Source organism: Lolium rigidum, chromosome 5 (genome assembly GCF_022539505.1).
Source record: "Lolium rigidum isolate FL_2022 chromosome 5, APGP_CSIRO_Lrig_0.1, whole genome shotgun sequence".
Classification (NCBI taxonomy): Eukaryota; Viridiplantae; Streptophyta; class Magnoliopsida; order Poales; family Poaceae; genus Lolium; species Lolium rigidum.
Window position 1 is genome coordinate 83798573 of NC_061512.1, and position 16064 is coordinate 83814636.

General features: G+C 39.6%; 1 protein-coding gene across 1 annotated transcript; it reads right to left on the bottom strand.

Moving 5' to 3' along the window:
* Positions 1 to 842: 842 nt before the first annotated feature.
* LOC124654804 lies at positions 843 to 5013 on the bottom strand. Its single transcript, XM_047193789.1, has 2 exons — positions 4761 to 5013; positions 843 to 1196 (listed from the first exon to the last, which is right to left on the bottom strand). The coding sequence occupies exons 1-2, from the start codon at positions 4920 to 4922 to the stop codon at positions 1107 to 1109; spliced, it is 252 nt and encodes an 83-aa protein (XP_047049745.1). The 5' UTR covers positions 4923 to 5013; the 3' UTR covers positions 843 to 1106.
* Positions 5014 to 16064: the final 11051 nt, after the last annotated feature.

Here is a 16064-nt window from a genome sequence, read left to right on the forward strand (position 1 = left end):
AAAGAAAAAAAACATGTCTAGGGTTCATGTCCAAATCTAGCCCGATCTATGAAATTAGTGGATGAATGGAGAAGATTTGAAGGAGATTACCTTGACAAATGGATGGGGAACGATCTCCACGGACAGATCTGACGATTTGGTGGTGGATTTGGTGGGGGGGAGAGGGAGGAGAGAGAGAACCGGGTTGGGGAGGAGGGAGAGAAGAAGAGAAAGAAAGAAGAAGGGTCGGGCTGGGCGCGCGCGGCGCCCAAACTTAAGTGAATGTGTGGCGCCCCTGCCAGGGGCGCCACACTTTCAAAGTGTGGCGCCGGCCAGAGAGGCGCCACTCGTGCTGCCACGTCGGATCGGGGTCACCAGCTCAGCGTCGACGGGCCACGTCGGATGGGTGTGCGGCGCCAGAGCCAGAGGCGCCACATGGGCATGTGTGGCGCCCTTGAGAGGGGCGCCACACAAAAGGGTTAGATTCGTGAAATAGTTTCGCCAGAGGGTCAGTCTGTGCTTTTCTTTCAGTTTTGGGTTATTTTTGTGTAAATCGCCTCAATTGACCCGTAGTAAAATTTATCATGTAAACGATGTGCTATACAAAGACGGTTTTTATAAGTGTGAAAACGTCAGTGGTAGCCCCCGAGCAATCGGGTGAGCGACGGGCTCGACGGACTCTTATCGTGAAGACGATGTGTAGTGCAGAGCCGAATTTTATTTTGGTTTCCATCGGCAGCAGCCCCGGACCTTGAAGGGTGCAGAATGGAGCAAAGGAAACAAATCGAGGGCATTCTCACAGAAACAAGTTCTTTTTTCACAAACCAAGTCCGTTGTAAATGGCCGAACTAGTTTCAGTCAAGTGATGCAAACCATATAAGCAAGAAATAGCGAAAATTCCATGATGTCAGCACGAGGGAGTGCATGGCGACAAGCAATGATGTCCCCTTTGATGAAGAAAGCGGATGTGTACATGCATGTACTTGTTCCAATTTATGGGACCGACAGACTGAAAAATATGAAACAATAAAAGGATATGGTTTTAGGCTTCAGCATTTAATACAAAGGTCAGCAACATATTTCAACTTCCATACAGTTTCCCACGCGTCACAAATTGACTTTGGTAACTACTGTTGTTTCCCAGCTGCTGCTGCTGCTGCGGTGCTTGATGTCGACGATGATTCTACTTGACCACAAGCTCTTATAACTGCTTCGTTCTGAAAGCAAATATTGCAAAGTGTTACTAGCTTGGTATTTATTCCAGAATATGATATGGAAGGCTAATAGCAAGGAAACTGCATGAACAATGGAATTCTAATAAGTGAGAATTACACATGCAAGCATGAGATATCACAGATCGTTATTGCCTTACTCTCCAGTCACATGCCAACTCACTAAGATTCACAGGTTGTGTACAGTCACAAGTTCTCAAGGAATGCACGTGTGCATGATGGCCATCATTCACGTAATTCAAAATCAACATGATGAATTGTACAATGTCGTTGGAAATAAATAAGGTCCATCAGCGACGTGGAACATATATCCTAGTATCACTGTTATGATAATTTTAGAGTTCTGTAACAGATGTCCAAACGTCCGGAGTCATAGCATAATATCAAAGCTTGGTTAGAATTTTGCAGAGCCAAACTTCACAAAAAAAAAAAAGGAAAGCATAGTGCAGGGAAACCGGTAATACACATCATACTCCTTAAGTAAAAATAATATGTTGTGCGACACGATATAGGTGCGTACTTGGTGATCTTAACTCTAAAGGGTCAAGAACGAATGAATCCTGCAAAGCATTAGTTATGATAGTTTGAATTATTTGGGCAACAACCCTTTCAAACTTCATACTTTGATGATAGCCCCAACCTACTACTATGTGTTTGCATGTCAACCACCTGCCTACACCAGTTTATCACTTCCATTTACACACTTTCTTTAGATCATGCTGTCCATTCTCATTAAATTTGTGTTATAAAAACAGGTGCAGATTTTCCAGAGACCCTGTGCCCAGATTGTATGGATGATGGGAGACCATGGTTGCATTTATGCCATAAAAAATGTCCCTAATTTAGTCTATAAGTTTGGAGTGCATGATGAACCCGATTTAAGTAAGTTTTGTCTTCTACTAAAATTCAGGTAAAGTGTAGCCCGACGGCATGGCTGCGAGGGATTGAGAAGAGGGAGTAACCAAGGGAGAGATCAGATTGATTATTCTTGCTTGATCCAAAAGTAGATACACGTCATCCTTACATAATGGATGCTCAGACCTCTGACCTCTCCTAATACCAATGTTGAGGAAATCGTTTACCGGTTACTGCTTCATTGAGGAAATCGTTCATCTTTCCTGACACAATTGGACTCTTCCCTAATCCTATACTTTCCTAAAGGACCCTCCTCTTTTATTTGGTGTTGCAAGTCTTTGCCAAACACCTGATCATCTCCTGATCCAATACAACCATCCTGATCTTCCGGCCTGCCGCATCCCTCTTACTAGCATCCACAACACTATACTCCTCCCTGACAAGCAGCTTGCCCTCAAGCTGTAGGGCGGCGGCCAGGGTTGAAGGCCTTCATAACCCCACAATGATGTTATACTGTGATTCCAGCTCCACAAATTGCTATTGTGCTTACCCAATTCTCTCAAGTAGATCTTGTCCTCTAGGTCTTCCAGATTTGTTGGATGCTTGAACAGAACAGATATTTTATCTCTAACACTTTCTCCTTGGTTGATCATGAACTGATGTGCACGCACATGGGCTTGTTCCAGCAATCAGCTGCACATGAATCTGCCTCCAATTCTGTTGGTCGACATGGCTTTCTATCCAAGCCCTGCAGCTCGCCCTCCTGGCTCGCCTCCTTGCAAATCTGATGCACATGTGGCCTGTTTATGTCAATCTTTGTGCAATCACATGTTGCAGCCATCACAACTAGCTGCTTCACTTCCATCGAACCAACGAGCTCCACCGCTGTGAAGAGTCTAGCAGTCATGGTATTTGGTTTCAATGTCTCTGCTTCTTGCTGCTCCTCCACTCCCAACTTCTTAATGATATATCGCCGTTGCTGTGTCGACTTCTAGCTGCGCTGACACTGTTGCAGCCGTACCTGCTGTGTTGGCACTTGGCAGCTGAAACCATTGTTATGCTCCTTTCTTTTTCTGCAATGATCTCAAGCCCATGTGCGTGCACATCAGTTCGTGATCAACCAAGGAGAAAGTGTTGAAGATTGGTCATCTCCTGATACAGTACGACCATCTCCGACCTCTCCTAATAGGCTAATACGATTGGAATTATTAGATCTTTACTAATATAATTGGACTCTTTCCTAATCCTATACTTTCCTAAAGAACTCTCTTTTATTTGGTGTTGCAAGTCGTTGCCGAACACATGATCATCTCCTGATCCAGTACAACCATCCTGATCTTCCTGCCTTCCGGTCTGCAGCATCCCTCTTACTAGCGTCCACACCATAAAGATTATAATAAAACTAATACGAGCGTAGAGGAGTGGAGATAGCATATCCACTCGACCCAGAGTTGATGCCTTGCAGCAGCAACAACCACTCCACCAGCACCTCGATTTGATCTGAACCAACATATGCACCAAGTCCCCAGATAAAAGCACCATTGCCCCCTCACACGAAGCCAACGCCGATCAAGTTGCAAGGCTATTAGATGCCAGGAGAAGAAAAGAGGAAACAAATCAGCCATACACACTGGGACAAAACGGAACAGGAATCATATGCACAAGCTGTCCGTTAAGTTCATGTTCTGTCATAGTACAACTAGCATATGTACTACAAGAGAGAGAAGAGGAAGAGAACACGAAGTACAAGCCTTCAGGAAATTCACCAAAATTTGTCAAACCATCAAAACTAATTCCTGTAGTTCCAGTTCGAAGGTATTACTGATAAACCACAATATCACATGCCAACTCGTTGATACTTCCAATATATGATCAGATAAATCAAAATTCGGTAGAGATATCAGTTGAAACATTTAAATAATGAAAACTGAACATATAAAATAAAAAGTCGCAAATTTGAGGTTATAGAAGTTAAAATTTGAAAAGAAAACGTTGGATCTTAACTGATTATCATGATCCTTAGGAGTGTTGTTAATTCTTATGATGTGGTTCTTTAGGTATTGTTTGTTAAGCATGGTTTCCCCTACAAAGATCCGTGGTTCCAGTTTGAAGGTAGTCTTCTGTTAAGGCAAGTAAACGATGAATCGCTAGACTCCCAAACTTGTAGAGCACATCATGCTTAAGAAACAAATTAGTTAAACTCCGATTTGCCTCATGATAAATCTCAAGAGTAGCTTCGAACGTATATCTAGTTCTGAACACACAAACTATAGCAAGATCCACTACTTGGCATGCACCGAGCAGCTGTCAACAAGTCCATTTTGCCCTAGGTTCATGGCTAAGCTTCATAATCTCCTGGTTAAATCACAAACAAGTATTCTAGAATCCAGTGCATGCTTACATCAATTCAACTACAGGACGCAGTCAACCTACCTGGCTGCTAAAACAACACACCCAATTCTATACCAGATGTTGCCGTCCAAAAAAACTAGGAAACATATCAGCACCACTAGATGGACATATGTCGAGAGCAAACTATTACCATGGCGAAGATTCAGGAGAACCAACGACTTGTCGATTTAGGTGATTCAGGCCAACCATAAGAACCGCGCATGAATCAGGAAGACAAGGAAATCATCCCAGAATGTTGCAATCGGAAAGAGAAGGAGGAGGGCAGATGCGTCCTGGTGTTACCTGCCAGAGGCGCTTTAGGCGTTTCTTGGCGTTGTTCTTGCGGGTAGTGGTGAGCTTGATCCGCTTCCACAGCAGCCCAGGGGAGTCGTTCCTCTTCACCACCTCCAGTGCTCGGGTCGCCCAGAACGCTCCCGCGCCGCCGAACAGCCCGCCGCCCGCCATTTGTGAATCTGTCTGTTGCTTCTTCTTCGTCTTGCTCAACTCTTCGGCGGCGGAGGAGATTTAGCCGTTTAGGGCACGATGTGCGTTATGGGCTCCAGCTCTGATGGTCCACCAAAAACTACCAGATGAAGGCTTTTTATGGCGAACCGTATATGCCAACCAGGTCGGGGGAAAACCTATTTGGCGCTCAACGCGAAGGAAACTGCTCGGTAGCACACGCGCTAGGGAGCACCGTTTCGCTAAAGAGCGCACGGTGATGGGCCGGCCCATCTGTGGAGCAGAAGATCGTAAAAAGTAATTTTAATAAGTTGTAGCTGGGAAGTGGTACTAGGTGGAGACGACAAGAAGGTTGGTCCTGCCACTGCGCTGCCACGTACGTCGTGATTAATAAAGTACACCGTTGTAATTGATGTATGTACCAGCGCGACATCCGGTAACAGGAAAACATTCGTGTGCCTTTAGTCGTTCTTTTGTTTAGAATCTTTTTCTTTATTATCTGATCGTTATTTTCTTGTGTGTACGTATACATTGCTTTTGGTCTTAGGTAGGATTTTCTTCTTCTTTTTCTTTCACATGTATTTCTTTTATTTTTTCCTTCTTTAGCATTCTTACTTTCTTCTTTCTTACATTTTTTTCTACACGGTGGTTTTTTCTTTCTGCTTTCTCACATTCTTTTATTTTTATTTTTGATGTTTTCATTTAGTTTTAAAATTTAAAATTTATGTTTTTAGTAGGATTTTTTACATCTAGGCTTAGTTCTTATTGTTTCTCTAAATGTTTTGTTTTCCTCCATCTAAAATCTGGTTCCACTAATATCTAAATTTTGGTTTTCCTCTTTTTTTTCTCATTTCTGTCTAAGCTTTTTCTTCACTCTGTCTAAACTCATGTTTCTCTTTGGCTAAGTTGTTGTTCCATTTCGTTAAGACTCTTGTCCTCCTTTGTTTAGGTTATTATCATCTTCCATCTAGGTTGTTGTTTCGCTCCGTCTAGATAGAGGAGAACAACATCCTAGACGGTGGGAAACAATTGCGTAGAGAGGGTGGGGAACAACATACTAGGTTGTTTCCCTCCATCATGTTGTTCCCTTCTATCGAGGTTATTGTTTCCCTTGGTCTAGGTTCTTGTTTCCCTTCGTCTAGGCTCTTGTTCCCCTTCGTCTGGGTTCGTGTTCCTCATTCATCTTCGTTTAGGATGTTGATCCCCGCCGTCTAAGCTATTGTTTCCCTCCGTTCAGGTTGTTGTTCTACGCCATTCAGGTTGATGTTCCCCTTCATCGAGGTTGTTGTTCCCGTACATCAGGTTGTTGTTCCCGTACTTCCAGGGCGTAGTTCCCGTACGTTTAGGATGTTGTTCCCCTCCATCTAGTCTCTGGTTCTTCACCGTCTACGATGTTGTTCCTTTTGTCTGGGATGTTGCTCCCCACCATCTAAGCTATTATTTCCCTCCATTCAGGTTGTTGTTCCCCTTCGTCGAGGCTGTTGTTCCCGTACGTCCAGGGCGTTGTTCCCGTACGTCCAGACTGTTGTTCCCCTCCATCTAGTCTCTTGTTCCCACCGTCTACAATGTTGTTCCCCTTTGTCTAGGATGTTGTTCCCCACCATCTAAGTTATTGTCCTCCTCCGTCTAGGCTGTTGTTCCCCTCCACTCAGGTTGTTGTTCTCCGTTGTTCCGTCTGTTGTTCCCATCTGTCCAGGTTGTTGTTCCCGTTCGTCTAGGCTGTTGTTCCTCTTCGTTCAGGATGTTGTTCCCCTCCATCTATTTTCTTGTTCCCCAATGTTTACAATGTCGTTGTTCCCCTCCGTTCTGGTTGTTGTTCCCCTCCACTCAGGTTATTGTTCCCCGTTGTTCAATTTGCCGTTCTCGTCCGTCTAGGTTGTTGTTCTCGTACGTCCAGGATGTTGTTCCTCTTCTTTCATGCCGTTGTTCCCCTTTGTCCTTGTTGTTGCTCCTCTCCATCTAGGTTGTTGTTCCTCTTCGTTCGGTTGTTCCCATCCGTTGAGGTTGTTGTTTTTCTTTGTCTGGGTCCTTGTTCCCCACCATTTGGGCTCTTGTTCCCCACCATCTACATTGTTGTTCCCTTTCATCTAGGCTATTGTTCCCCACCGTCTAGGATGTTGTTCCCCTCCGTCCACAAGCTGTTGTTCCCCTTCGTCCATGCAGTTGTTTCCCGAGTAGAAAAGATGTGTTATGGGCAGTTTGGTTCAGCGAAAATCCTACTTACTTCATTAACTAATGCAAGATCTTTTAGCTTTTCGAGTTCACTTATTTTGTTCTATATCTAGTCTATTTTTGGTGTGCATATTCACTCTTTTTTCGTATATAATCTACTTTGAAGTATCTAAACGATATTATTAGTGAATATAAGAAGTATTTTTAGTTGACTAACTAATCTACATTTAAATTATAATCTATAATTTTAGAAGAAATGAAAGAAGGAATTCAAGGGATTTGCTCATTAGCAATCATAATAGGAACATCTTCACATATGCCAATAGGAATCATAGTGGATTTATCAGCCATTGAAGTGAAACCTCAGTAGGAACTAATTTATTCAAGTTAAGCTTCTTATAAAGAGAGAATTGCATGACACTTACCCCTTCTCCTAACTCACATAAAGCAGATTTCACATAGGTATTCTTAATAGTGCAAGGAATAGTAGGAATAGCTGGATCTCCACGCTTTTTTGGTAACTTTTCCTTAAAAGAATAATCAGCAAGCATAGCAGTAATGGCTTCACTAGGTATTTTACTCTTATTGTTAACAATGTCTTTCATATATTTTGAATATGGAGGAATTTTAATAAATCAATAAGAGGAATTTGCAAATATAAAATCTTTATCAATTCAATAAACTTTTCAAATCTTTCATTGGCTAGAGTTTTAGTTACCTCTTGGGGATATGGTATAGTTCTATGAACCCATGTATCACTCTCTTTACCTTTTGGTTGAGGTGGAGCCTTCTTCTTCTTTCTTTTATCCCTGGAGGATTAAGGATCTTCATTTATTGTAGGCTCAGGTTCTTTATCAGCAGCATCTTCAAGTGGTTCTTCATGTGATTGAGACATTTCCACATCCTCTTCATTATTCTCATCTTCGGTTTCAGCATCAGAAATAGATATATCATTATTTTGATCTTCAGAGTTTTCATTTTCTTCACTTTCATTGGGGGATTTTCCTGCAAAAGATTTCTTCTTGCGAACTTCTTGTTCTTTTCTCTTTGGATGTCCTTCAGGACAATCAGTAGTACCGAGTACTTGAACCTCCTCTTGTATTATCTCCACAAACCTTTCTTTTCTCATTAAGAAGCTTATCATAAAATTTATTTTGAAGAGAAATCATTTCCTCAACTTTATTATGCATCATATGATAAAGTTTGACAGTCATTTTAAGAGAATTTACAGAAGAGCTCACATTTTTATGAATAATTTCTATATTGCGGGAATTCTCCAATATGTCCCTTCTAATATCATAATCAAAACTCCCTCTATCATAAGTAGAATCATTAACAAAAGAAACTTCAGTAGGAGATGATACCTCTTTATTACCTTTACCAGAGTTTATAGCATGTACCTGAATAGGAAAACATGGTTCATCTAGAAAGTTTATGCCTCTCTTCATAGATTTTATTCCACTCGGAAGTTTTAATGCCTTTCTCCTTGAGAGACTTTGAAGCTTCTTTTATAATTTCATTAGATAATTTATGCATACCTCTTCCATGTGTAATATCTTCTTCAATATGCCAATCATCATTGTTTTGCCTGATGGTATTGAGTAATTCCTTAGCTTCTTCCATAGTTTTGTCCCTGAAAATATTACCTGCAATACTGTCTACATAAGGTCTATCCTTCATGTAGCCTATTATAAAATATATCAAGTAACTGGTTATCCTTTATACCATGGGCTGGACACTTCCTCTCGAGGGCACTAAATCTCCCCTAAGCTTGCGGAATGCCTTCTTCTTTACCTTGAGCGAAGGTAATAATTTCTCCAACCATAGAAGGTATTTTACTAGCGGGAAAATATTAATTACAAAAATAAATATATGCATGCTTCCTTAAACATTTGCTTCACCTACCAAAGAGAAGGGAAACAATTTCAAGAAGTAAAAGCAATTTTGCATTTCAGTATTTCCAAACACATTTGCTAGCTCGGAGAGATTTATTAAATGTTCCCAAGGAAGTTCATCCTCTCTACCATTAAACTTAATATCTTTAGCTCTCTCTATTTTCTCAGGCTCAACATTAAATTCATAGTCTTTATCTTTAATGTAAATCAGAGTTGCTACAGTTTTTCTAGCATCAGGAAATAAATCATCTAAGCAAGAACTCAAGCTAGCTTCAAATTCATCCAAATCATCTAGCTCAGCATTCATAAAATGTTCAGTAAAGATACCATCTTCTTTAGCATTTGATATTTTAGGACTCAAAGATTTATCATTTTCATTAAAAAGTTCATCATCTTCAAATTCATATTACATATGTTCATCAGACATAGACTTAGATAAATCAGGCGTACCTTCTCTATCCTTATCAACATCCAACAAATCTCTTTCATTACTAGTTGACATAATATATAATGGTGAAATTGTTTGGGCAACAAATTTCTTTTTAATAGCAAGAGTAGTAGCAGCATTAGGCGAAAAATATGGTCTAGAAGGCAGATTCGTACCTCTCCTTGTAGTAGATGGCACAATGACCTTCTTAGCAGGTTCCTTATCTTTTCCCATGATGAGAAAAAAATTGCAGCAAGTAAATGATAACAAGTGGTCTTACCAATAAAGCTAGGATCCCCGGCAAAGGCGCCAAAAAATGTCTTGGTGCCCACAAGTATAGGGGATCGCTGAAATCTTTGATGGGAAGTATTACCCAAATTTATAGTCCGACTCAAGGGGAACACAAGAATACCAATAAGACCTTAGAAATTGAGACGTCAATCTCAATCACACTCGTATATCAATAAAATCACAAAGCAAGTGGTGATTTTATAGTAGTTGATTCAAAGCAGTAAAAGAAAATAGTAAATAAAAGCAGGAGATTTCCAGTTTCCACCTGAAAAAGTAATGTGGAACTTTCAGTGGATAAAAACGTAGGCATGAGGCAGCAATAGGGTAATGTATGGATGATATTGATCATGTAATATAATCCAACTAACATAGCATTCCTCTCTAATTCAGTTGTGTGTAGGTGTATGATCCAAATATAGTTATGCGTACTAACTAAGAGAATTTGCATAACATCTTTTGTCCTACTTGCCCATTTTACCGGGGCCAACTTGGAACTACAAGCAATTAAGGTCCAACCTTTCGAATAGATTGGAACAAAGCATTAAGATTCATGAACACACATAATCCTCGAACTATCACATCTTCCCCTTGTTTTTTCCCATCTGTCACCTTAGGGATTCGCAGGGTCAACATAATAACAAGTAATACACTTTGCAGATAAATACCAAACTCATATATATGATAATGAAATATAGGTTCAGTACTGAAATCATGTCACTCGGGCCCTAGTAACAAGCATTAAACATAGCAAAGGTGTACGAACACTCATACATAAATATCTTCAAGACGAACACCTAAAATCTCGATACATATGGGGGATGACATGATCAATCTCATCCAAAACCCATCCACCTCTTAAGCCTACGAGAGAACTACTCACTCATGGTGATGGAGATTTAGTCCATGATGGTTGGTGATGATGTCAGTGGCGGTGATGATGAAGAAGCCCTCAAAATCCCTCTCTCCGGGGTGGAGAGCAGGATCAATCTGGCCCCCGAAAAGAAGATCGTGGTATCGGTGGGGCTCTGTTTCGCGAAACATCGTGTTCTTCTAGGGGTAGATTTTTAGGGTATATAAGGCACCACACAAAGGGGGCTGAGATGACGACCGAGGGCCGAACGGTACTAGGTGGTTATAACTGCAAGAACACATATCAATTGTAGCTAGTTTCGAAATAAGAGTATCGAACCACGAGGATATACTAGTTAGGGTCTTAATGCCCCTTGTTACTTCTATTAAAGATTACCTATAAATTGTTTTCTAGTCTCAAAATGTTCAAAGAGGGGTGTTGTAAATGATTGAATATAAAGTAAATAAAAGCGTTAAAGAAAATGGGCTGAAACTTAATAAGACAAAGTGTTTTCAGGGATTATTGGATCCACCTCTAGCATTAGGATTCATGTTAATCATGATAGAGTATGCTTTTAATCATATTGTGTGTGGGAGAGCACCGTAATAAGATGCACCTAGAAAGCCATCGGTCATAGCATCTCTAAAGAAGAAAAACTCGTCAAATTGAAGTTATGGTCTCACTAAAAAAGAATCCCAACAATATAGAAAGATATAAACTTAAAAAAGGAAATTCTGGGAAGCACGACAGTTATCGGTACGGGCCCAGACCGTACCGTCTGACCGAACCCGATGCCCTACCAAATATCAGGGCGAATAAAGTTGGTTCGAGAATTCGGTACAAGATGGTTTGCATCGTACCATCCACCCGTACCGATTACCGACATAAAAAAGGTGGCGGAATTTTTTTATCTTAAAGAAAAAGTCTTAACGAATAAAACTAGGAAAAATATATTGTAAGTATAGCGATTGGCAGTACGGGCATATACGTCCGTACCACCCGCCCGTACTGGAAAACGAGGTTATAAAACGTTGTTTCGAAGGGGATTTCCAGAGAAAATGGTGACCACCCGTACGGGCAGATGTGGTCGTACCGCCGTCCGTACCAGTATCGAAATTGGAAAAACATCGCACGAAAACATCCAGTAAGTTTAGCGACCACTTGTACGGGTAGATCCGGTTGTACCGCCCGCCCGTACCGAGGTCGCAAAAACTCCTTACAACTTAGAAAATCGCAAAGACCTCAAAAACGTGTGCAAATGAATGGGAAACTAAAAATTTCAAACTAGTAGAATCAAATAAAACTTTCTTGCAATGGTTATGAGTAAAAGGTACCATACTTTTTTGACAATCATATTGTTCCTCCCCTTGTTCCGTATGTGGTGGTTAGAAAATGCTTGCTAGCACCATCACAAAAGATAGGAAACACGTCTTCACAAAAAAGAGTAGTACCTGGCGGGACAAAGAATGTGGATATGTTGCATGGTATTGCTTCTTCGTCCAGAAATTCTCGATCTTTGATTCGTTCTTCACTTCTTTGTATAATCTGCAAATCAAGTTCTTGCAAAAGGAAAATCCACCGAATCATTCTAGTATTAACGTCTGTATTTTCAAGGATTACCTTCAAAGCTCATTCAATCAGTGTAGACTCTAACTTTTGAGTCAATGATATATGATCTAAACTTCTCACAGGCAAACACAACCGCATAGAACTCTTTCTCTATCAAAAGATAATTTATCTGTGCGTTATTTAGAGTCCCGCTATCATGATGGATGATATTAAGTTCATCACCATCCTGCTGGCACAAAGTGACTCCGACAGATTCATGGTTTGCCTCACAAAGTAAATCAAAAGGTTTCTTCCAATCAGGTGGTTGTATCATTGGTGCTTTAAGTAGAGCTTGTTTAGGAATGTTGAAAGCACTAAGACAATTTTCATCAAACTTAAACGAATATCTTTTTGTAACAGAATAGTATGGGGTCTTGCTATTTTAGAAAAAATCTGATGAACCTTCTGTAAAATCTAGCATAACCAAGGAAACTTCTTATACCTTTGATATCTAGTGGAGGTGGTATTTTTTCTATGGCCTCCACTTTCTACTTGTCAACTTCTATGCCTCTTCCCGAGATCTTGTGTCCAAGTACTATACCTTCTCGAACCATCAAGTGGCATTTCTCCCATTTCAAGACTAGATTGGTATCTTCGCACCTCTGTAACACTTTATGCAAATTACGCAGGAAATGGTTAAACAAAGTTCCATAGACGGAAAAGTCGTCCATGAATACTTCCATTGTATGCTCAATATAATCGGCAAATATAGCGGTCATGCATCTTTGAAAAGTACCTGGTGCATTGCACAATTCGAAAGGCATTCTACGATAAGCATACTATCCAAAAGGGAAAGTGAAAGTTTTTTTCAATTGATCTCCCGGATGAACAGCTATTTGGGAGAACCCAGAATATCTATCAAGATAACAAAAATGGGAATGTCTAGGAAGTATTTCCAAAGTTTGATCTATAAAAGGCAATTGGTAATGATTTTTCCTAGTTTCCTTATTAAATTTTCTAAAATCAATGCACATCCTATATCCTACAATAGTTCTAGTTGGGACCATTTCATTGTGTTTATTTGGTACATCAATAAATCCTCCTTTCTTGGACACAATGAACAGGACTCACCCGAGTCACTTTCTTTAACATGATAAATGATACATGCGTCGAGGAGGCGGATGATTTATTTTCTTACCACTTCCTTCATTTGAGGTTTAAGTTTCCTTTGAAAATCATCAACTGGTTGGGCTCCGTCTTCCATGAATAGGGACTGATCTCCTTCAAGTCATCCAAAGAATACCCAAAAGCCTTACGGTGCATTTTAAGCACCACCATTAACTATTCTTCCTCCTTTTCTGAAAGGTTATTACTCACATTAACAGGATATCTATTTCTTTCATCTAAAAACTTATACTTTAAATCTGGGGGGAAGATGTTTCAGTTCTAGTGGTGGTAAATCTTCATCTCCCTTTCTTTCAGGTACTTCATATTTCTCATTCGTTGAGTTGTCAGTTATAGGAAGAGATTCCAAACATTTCTCAATATCATTTTTATCTAAGCCTATTATAATATTTTCATTTTCAATTAAACTTACCTCTAAATCATCTCCAGGAGTATCATAAAGTATTGCGGAAAGATTAGCTAGATTAACTTCCTCCTCAAATTCTTCCTCTTCAATATCTTCAATAATTGGTTTATGAGTAAACTTCGAGAAATGCAAACTCATCAATTCCTCCCCAAACTTAAGAGAGATAGTTTCCTTACTACAATCAATATTAGGTCCTACAGTGTTTAAGTAAGTTCTTCCAAAAATGATCGAACAATGAGAATCAATTGGCATATCAATGACAACAAAATCAATGGGATAAGTGCATGGTCCTATTGTAATAGGTACATTTTTATTACTCCCATAGGAACTCTTAGAGTCTTATCAGCTAGCATTATTATCATATTTATGTCTTATAATTGTGAATGTTCAAGTTCATCTTGGATATCAAAATATAATCTATAGGGAATAACATTAAAAACTTTCTAATATCCCATGCCATAATAAGAGGATCCACCAAAAGTGCAAGGTAAAACGAGGCTTGCCCATATTTTTTGATTTAACCATACCTTCTACGAATTGTGAGGCTTCGAATCGAGCTCAACTACGTTGTAGTGTGCATACATAGCTAAAATACCTTCCTTAGTTACTTCACCTTCATTATTTGCAACTTCATAAGTAGGTTACTCATTACTAAAATTTACCTCTGGTGCTCTTACCTTTTTTTACATCTTCTTATTTTTGTTCTACAAGGAGTTGAGCTCTAGTGTGCCTTGCCACTATCATTGGGAAAAGGGAGCAGCTCATTGTAAGGCGTCCTTTCAATGGGTACCACTTTGGGTACTTCGGCTTGAACTTGTGTTGCTTCAATGATTTGAGGTGGTGGAGTGTAATGAAGCCACTCCTTCTTGGGTGCTTCAATGAATTCTGTAAAAGCTTGAAGAACATCTAATACCATAACATCATCATGATTAAGCTCATTAGAAGTTTCTTTTAATTGCTCGGTGTTTTTATAAGAATTTAAACAATCATATTCAATTTCAATTTCTCCCTCACTTCCAAGGTCAAAGCCCCGTGATACTCTATTTCTATGAAGTTTAGGCATACCCAAGCTTGCTCGAGGGTGAGTTCCATAAAAGATCCACTAGATAACAAATTTAATTCCCTTTTATTATCTTGTTCAAGTCCTCCATAAAAGACATGTAAAACATACCAAGGTGGTAAATCATGATGGGGACATTTTTGAACCGTACCTTTAAATCTAAGGTAGGATTTCACTAAACTTTCGCCGTGATGATTCTTGAAATTCGTTATGAATCTTCTTGCTTCAACAAACTTAACTTTGGGAGAGAATCGAAATATAAATTCCTTCATAAGATTCTCCCAAGTATCATTCTTTTCTGCAGGGCAAGTTCTATACCAAGATAATGCAATATTGGTTAGATATTGACTAAACAATTTATGTTTTAATTCATCATCAGTGTAGTTTCTCAATTTAATTGTCCAACACAACACAGTAAAAGAATGCAAATGAACATCGGGATCATCTCCTGCAAAGCTTTTCTCTTTCATTAGAGCAATAAAGCATGGATGAATCGCATACTCCACGTCACTCCCATTTGGAAATTATTTTACAAACCCTTGGTTGAATCTTCCGAGGTATTCAACTGCATCAAGCTTATTCATAAGCCCAAGAGCAACCATGGTGTTACCTGAAACTATTAAACAACTTTAGTAAAAATAATAATAAATAAGCAACTAAGAACAAAGACTAAAAGCACTGAGCTCCCCGTCAACGGTGTCAGAAAAAGCTTGATAACTGCAAGAATACAAATCAATTGTAGCTAGTGTCGAAATAAGAGTATCGAACCACGAGGAGCTAGCTACTGGTTAGGGTCTTAATGCCCTTTCCTACTTCTATTAAAGATTACATAAAATTGTTTTCTAATCTAAAAATGTTTAAAGAGGGGTGTTGTAAATGGTTGAATATAAATTAATAAAAGCAGGAAAAGCGTTAAAGAAAATGGGTTGTAACTTAATAAGACAAAGTGTTCCCAGGGATTATTGGATCCACCTCTAGCATTAGGATTCATGTTAATCAAGATAAAGTATGCTTTTAATCATATTGTGTGTAGGAGATCTCCGTAATAAGATGCGCCCAGAAAGTCATCGGTCATCGCATCTCTAAATAACCACAACAGCTAGTCATTTGCAAGCCATATATTCACTATTGCTATTAAGGGTTTTACCCCGTGGTTATCGATATGATCTTAGTGAATCCCTCTTATCCCCCTTATTCATGTGTTAAAGTGCCGATATGGTAATGTCACTTCTCGCCGTTCACTTTACCACACTTCAAAGGGTAGTTCCCTCTCGAGACCATAAGAAAAATATTATATGGTTCACAACATAT